General features: G+C 51.4%; 2 protein-coding genes across 2 annotated transcripts; both read right to left on the bottom strand.

Moving 5' to 3' along the window:
- Positions 1 to 3,109: 3,109 nt before the first annotated feature.
- Positions 3,110 to 3,800, bottom strand: LOC137167526 (olfactory receptor 52P1-like). The gene is made up of 2 exons (XM_067569744.1): positions 3,364 to 3,800; positions 3,110 to 3,272 (listed from the first exon to the last, which is right to left on the bottom strand). The coding sequence occupies exons 1-2, from the start codon at positions 3,798 to 3,800 to the stop codon at positions 3,110 to 3,112; spliced, it is 600 nt and encodes a 199-aa protein (XP_067425845.1).
- A 550-nt stretch (positions 3,801 to 4,350) lies between these two features.
- Positions 4,351 to 5,231, bottom strand: LOC137167525 (olfactory receptor 52N2-like). The gene is given in 2 exon segments (XM_067569743.1): positions 4,351 to 5,216; positions 5,219 to 5,231. Coding segments are annotated over 2 exon segments (879 nt in total).
- Between the last annotated feature and the right edge of the window lie 1,171 nt (positions 5,232 to 6,402).

Raw genomic sequence — 6,402 nt, 5'->3', positions numbered from 1 at the left:
TAGCATCGGGCCTAGAACCGATCCCTGCAGCACCTCACTAGACACACCCCAGTTCACTGATAATGGTCCATTTACAACTGCTTTCTGAGAGCTGTCCGTTAGCCAGTTTTAGTCCATTTAACATGCTCTCTATTGCTAGTGTAGAGTGTTAATTTTTTATCTCAATGATTTACCCTACTAAATCAAATGCCTAACAGAAACCAAATTCTGTTGTATCTGTGTGGTTCCCTTCATTAAGTAAACATATGACAAGACCTATTTGACAAGACCTATTTTGACAAGACCTATTTTCCTGGAATTAATTATATTCCTACCCTTTGTATCTCTTTCGATCTAATCCCATATAGAATCATAGAATCATAGAATATTAGAGTTGAAAGGGACCTCAGGAGGTGTCTAGTCCAACACCCCGCTCAAAGCAGGACTAACCTCAGCTATATCATCCCAGCCAGGGATTTATCAAGCCTCAGCTTAAAAACCTCTAAAGATGGAGATTCCACCACCTCCCTAGGTAACCCATTCCAGTGCTTCACCACCCTCCTAGTAAAAAACTTTTTCCTAATGTCCAACCTAGACCTCCCGCCCTGCAACTTGAGACCGTTGCTCCTTGTTCTGTCACCTGCCACCACTGAGAACAGCCTAGCTCCATCCTCCCTGGAACCCCCTTTCAGGTAGTTAAAGGCCGCTATCAAATCCCCCTCATTCTTCTCTTTTGCAGACTAAACAAGCTCAGTTCCCTCAGCCTCTCCTCATAAGTCCTGTGCTCCAGCAACCCTAATCATTTTGGTTGCCCTCCACTGGACTTTCTCTAACTTGACCACATCCTTTTTGTAATGGGGGACCCAAAACTGGACACAATATTCTAAATGCGGCCTCACCAATGCCGAATAGAGGGGAATAATCACTTCCCGTGACCTGCTGGCAATGCCCCTCCTAATGCAGCCCAATATGCCATTAGCCTTCTTGACAACCAGGGCACACTGCTGACTCATATCCAGCTTTTTATCCACCGTTACCCCCAGGTCCCTTTCTGCAGAGCTGCTGCCCAGTTTGTCGGTCCCCAGTCTATAGCTGTGCATGGGATTCTTCCTTCCTAAGTGGAGGACTCTGCACTTATCTTTGTTGAACCTCATTGGATTTTATTTTGGCCCAATCCTCCAGTTTGTTTAGGTCCTTCTGTATGCTATCCCTACCTTCCAGGGTATCTACCATTCCCCCCAGCTTAGTGTCATCTGCAAACTTGCAGAGGGTGCAATCTACCCCATCCTCCAGATCATTAATAAAGATGTTGAACAAAACCGGCCCCAGGACCGATCCCTGGGGCACTCCGCTTGACATGCAGCGAGACATGGAGCCATTGATCACTACTCGTTGAGCCCTATGCTCTAGCCAGTTCTCTATCCATTTTATAGTCCATTCATCCAACCCATACTTCTTTAACTTGCTGATAAGAATACTGTGAGAGACCGTACCAAAAGCATTGCTAAAATCAAGGTATATCACGTCCACTCCTTTCCCCACATCCACAGAGCCCCTCACCTCTTCATAGAAAGCAGTCAGGTTGGTCAGGCGTATGCCATGCAAGTTCCGTGGTAAATAACAAACTGGGGTGGGTATGATTATACGCCTCCCCTAGCCAGTACTATTCATTTTATAATCATTGATATCACCCAGTCGGGGTTTATGGGGCGCTGTATAAGTGTGTGCGTTTACATATCAGTCTAGATAAAAAGTTGTAAAGTGGTGAACTCGGGGCTCACTTTGTTGGCCGTGAGGCAAAGGGAACGAGTGCACTAGTAGCTGTAACCGAATAAATGTTCCTTATCACTCCATCCGGCTCAATCTCTCTCCCTTCAACCAACCCTGCAACAGCTCCCCTCCCTCCTGGGTGTGCAGCCAGTTCTCCTGACCCTTCAGCCAGCCCAGGACAGCTGTGGGATCTGTGCCCCTGGACTGGTGGTGCTGTGTCTCTGCATTGGTGTGAGCGGTGGGACTGCCGTGCTAGGGGCTGGTGTCTGGGGTATGCACAGCCCGGGGGCATGCCCCTCTCTGTCTCCCCGTAGCTGTGGCCAGCCATGCCCTGAAAGCCACACACTGAGCCCAGCCCGGCCAGCACCTCACACGCTCACCAACGGTCTGAGTGTACCAGGACAAGGGTGTGGCTGGGACACTGATGTCACCCGCAAGTGGCCGTGCCCACCCAGGGGATAAGAGCCCCGTGGCTGCCTGTACATCAGCTGGGTCTCAGCTGGCAGAGGTCAAAGCATCTGGAGGTGGATGGAGCAGTGCTCCCAGCAGTGCATCCCAGTGAGCTCGGGCTCCGGAGTGTGACGGAGCCGTCCTGGGAAGCAGTGCACCCAGGGAGGATCTGCACTGACACCAGGCAGCTGTTTCAAAGCAAGGCAGCATTTATTCATCGCCTGGGTACAGCATGAGACAGTCCTGAGGTTACATGGAAAAGCCCAGCTCCAGGCAGCTCCCTCCTGGAAGAAGCAATGGCTGTGACAAGCCGTGATTCTCTGGGATCCATCCTCGCTCTCTACGGCCACATCTCTCTCTGATTTGGTGTCTGACCCTCCGTCTCTTCAGAGTCTCACCCTGCAGAACCTGTTCTCCCCCAGCCTTCTGGCTCTGGTTCCGCCACCTTACATTCATATGTCAGCCTGTCCGGCGTCCCAGCCACTCAGTGTCAGCGGCCCAGCCCTTGGCTTGTCCACCATCCACCCAGGATCCCCCACTCCTGTGTAGATTGTATTCAGCTCCTCATGGCCCCTTCGCACCCGCTCAGGCTGCGTGATGCTCCGTCAGTGCTCATTCCCTCTCCCGCACAGCGACTGGCAACACATAGTGCCCTGGGACATGGCGGCATGCACGTGGGTGGTACACACATTGCCCCATTCCCACGGTCACCACACACGCCTACGGGGCATCCTTCCCCAGGCAGTGCATCCTCATCAGCCTGTCGGATCTGCTGGGTCTGGCACATAGACCAGGTGGTTGGAGCATGACCGGTACCAGCAGGTAGAGTTTGGGCAGGAAGATGTGGATGTGGGGGGAGGGAGACGCTGTAGCCAAAGCAGTGGCTGAGGAAGGAGAAGAGCCTGGGGGTCTAGAGGATGATGATGATGCCCACGTGTGCCCCACTGGTGCCGAAAGACTTGTGCCGGGTCCCGTGGGACGGCAGCTGGATCAGGGTGTGGGACAGGAAGATGCAGCCCAGGTTAAACCCGATGACGGCGAGGGACAGGACCAGCCTGTAGAGGTTGTTGGGCCTGCTGTCCCACAGGCCAGCATCACCATGGCCATGTGCTTGCAGTAGGGGTTGTACATGATGCGGGAGTGGCAGAACAGCAGCCACCTCACCAGCTTAGCGATAACGGATCCGTGAGCATGGAGGTGTATCGCAGCAGGGCGCAGATGGGCACATAGTCAAAGGCCATGACCACCAGACTGCCCAACTCCACGACACACAGCACATGGGTCAGGAACATCTGGGCCAGGCAGGAAGCACAGCTGATCACACGGGTTCTGACGCAGAAGGTGCCCAGCATCTGGGGCAGGGTGGAGCTGGACAGTGCGATGTCAGTCAGGCCCAGCATGGAGACAAGGAAAGATGTCAGCTCATGCAGCACAGGCACCACCTTGACGAGAAAGGGCCGGGCAGCGTTGACCAGCAGGGCGGTGATGTATATAGAGCAGAAGCAGATGGAGCTCCACTGGTGCTTTTGCTCCAGCCCCGGCAGGCCCAGCAGGATGAAGGAGGAAGGGCAGAAAATGATGGCGTTGGAGGGAACCGACATGGGGAGAGTTGGTGGGCACTTTCAGCCACAGGGAATCCCCGTCACCCTGACAAGAAAAGGAAAGGGTTGAACACAGAAGCACATGGGGTATGTGAAAGGGCTGCCCGTGCCCATCATGGACCCTAAACCACCCCTGCAGGAAACGCTCTGCTGGGATCTACAGGAAACACCACATTTCACGAGCTACAGCTGGGCACTGCAACTGACTTGCAGCCTGTCCAGCTTCTCTTCCGGCTGGAGTCTGACTTTCTGCTGAAGCAGTAGCCCTGCAACCAAAGTGTCCCCTCGTCTTCCCTTGTGCCTCTCTCCTGCCCCAGCTTCTTCTGTCTCTCTGATTCATCCAGTCTCGGTGTTTTTAAAGGGCAGTGAAGGCTGTAATGTCTCTTTGACCATCCTGTAAGTGATCTAGGAACAAGGGTCCCGCACCAGGTCACCATCCACCTCTCCACGGAGCTCGGTTTGAGAGCCAGGGCACCAGGAGAAAACTTTAGATCCCTTTATGAATAAAGAGCTGCAGCAGCCTGTCCCAGATCTGCTTGGTCCTCACCCCCTAGATGATGGGATTTAGCGTTGGGGGAACTAGGAGGTACATGTTGGCATTGATGATGTGGAAATGCAGAGGCACATTGTGGCCAAACCGGTGCGTAAGGAAGGAGAAGAGTCCTGGGATGTAAAAGGCTAAGATGACGCAGAGATGGGAGCCGCAGGTACCAAAAGTTTTCAGTCGGGCGTCCTTTCTGTGGAGACTGAAGATGGCCCTGAGGATCTGAGTATAGGAGAATGTGATAAAACACACATCCGGGCCGATCACTAAGAATGTCATGGAGAGGCCATAGTAGCTGCTGATCCGGATGTCGGCGCAGGCCAGCTTCACCAACACTATGTTCTCACAGTACGTGTGGGCGATGACATTTGTTCTGCAGTAGGGCCACCTCCTTGCCAGGAAGGGATGGGGCAGTACGAGCAGGACGCCCCGCAGCAGCACGGCCAGGCCAATCTTGGCCACAACAGCGTTTGTCAGGATGGTGGAATATCTCAGGGGATCACAGATGGCCACGTAGCGATCCAAAGCCAGGGCCACGAAGATCCCAGACTCCATCACTGAGAAGCAGTGAATGAAGTACAGCTGGGTGAGGCAGGCACTGAAATCAATCTCCTTGGAACTGAACCAGAAGATGCTCAGCATTTTGGGCAGGGTGGTCGTTGACAGGACCAGGTCGATGACAGCCAGCATGCAGAGGAAATAGTACATGGGCGCATGGAGGCTCTGCTCCATCCTCACGATCAGCAGGATGGTGAAGTTCCCCAAGGCGGCTATGGCATACATGGCGCAGAAGGGGATGGAGGTCCAGATGTGTGCCGCCTCCAGCCCAGGAATGCCCATCAGGATGAAGGAGGAGTGGTTGGTGAAGTTGTGTTGGAGTCTGACATGCTGTAGGGGAGAAGGTGTCTGACTCTGCGGCAGAACAGTGTCTCCTGTATGTACTGTAGTTTCCCCTAAATTCCTTTATGTGCCCAGGATCTAGGGTGATGGTCGCAGTACAAATGCCTGGATGGAGAGACAGTGTTAAAATGAGGTGCTACATGCCCAAGGGGCGGCTGTTCTCAGGGGGAAGCATGTAGCCTTTTATTTTATTTAAGGTATATTTAGTGATTTTTTTTTACAACCCTTTGAATTCAGCTCTGGTGGCTGCAGTCTCACGTTCAACAAAGTTACCTCTGCTTGTTCTAGCTACAGAGCTCACAGGAAAACATGAAGGACAAAGCACGGAACACAGACAGTCAGAGGAACAAGGTGTACTATCTTATATCAATGTTATGAAAGTTACCAATGAAGTAAGGAATGTCACAGCATATAGAACTCCTAGATCTATCCACACACAGTTACAGGTACAGACAGACTCCTCCAGCTCGTGTTAGTGTCTGATGGGTCTCTCGTGGATTGATCATCACTAGAAGGATGTTTCCGGCTTGAGTTTTCCCATAGGAAGCTCGGTTTTCCCAATCTGGACACAGTCTTTTTATACTCTGATCTTTGACCCTACTGACATTCTGCGCAGGTGCATGAAAATGTCAACCCTTTTTCTCCTTATTGGTCTGATGTCCCCTAAAATTTGAGGTACACTGTTTCCTAGAGGTTGTGTCTAGTTTCTTTAATCTCATTAGCATTGATGCACAACCTGTACCCTGTTTTTAAGGCACATACTAAAGAGAAATCTGCTTCTAAAGCATTTTTGGGATAATAAAGTAAATTTTCATAATTTCACCCCTTCGTACTTCTTTGCCCATAATCTTACGGCATCAGGCTATTCTTGGATCACTTACTTATGTTAACTATTCTTATTGTTAAGGCCTAAAATAGCTGAGCTAAAATCTTCCAGGTTTCAGCCTCTAGGTCTTGCATTTCAGCCCTCCTTATGTAGGTACCCAATACATAATGATCCCTTCTACCTATTGATCAGCCTTATGCTTCTACAACCTGACTATTGAACTCTTTCGCATTCAGTGAGTATCTATGACATGACATGTTTGTTAATTACAGTGTAACCCTTCTGCCAGACAGAGTCAGCAGCAGCAAGGGCCGAGTTCTATATCTAGGGGT

The sequence above is a fragment of the Emydura macquarii genome, unplaced genomic scaffold, assembly GCF_026122565.2.
Source record: "Emydura macquarii macquarii isolate MOO-44397 ecotype Brisbane River unplaced genomic scaffold, CSIRO-AGI_Emac_v2 contig_2926, whole genome shotgun sequence".
Classification (NCBI taxonomy): Eukaryota; Metazoa; Chordata; order Testudines; family Chelidae; genus Emydura; species Emydura macquarii.
Note: the sequence above shows the minus strand (reverse complement) of the source record. Positions and strands in the feature narration are given on the sequence as shown.

Excerpts from the sequence above, each read along its gene's own strand:
- LOC137167526 (XM_067569744.1), bottom strand. The coding sequence starts at position 3,800 with ATGTCGGTTCCCTCCAACGCCATCATTTTCTGCCCTTCCTCCTTCATC. Across the intron at positions 3,273-3,363 it reads GATCCGTTATCGCTAAGCTG|GCCCAACAACCTCTACAGGC; the intron begins GTGAGGTGGCTG and ends GTGGGACAGCAG.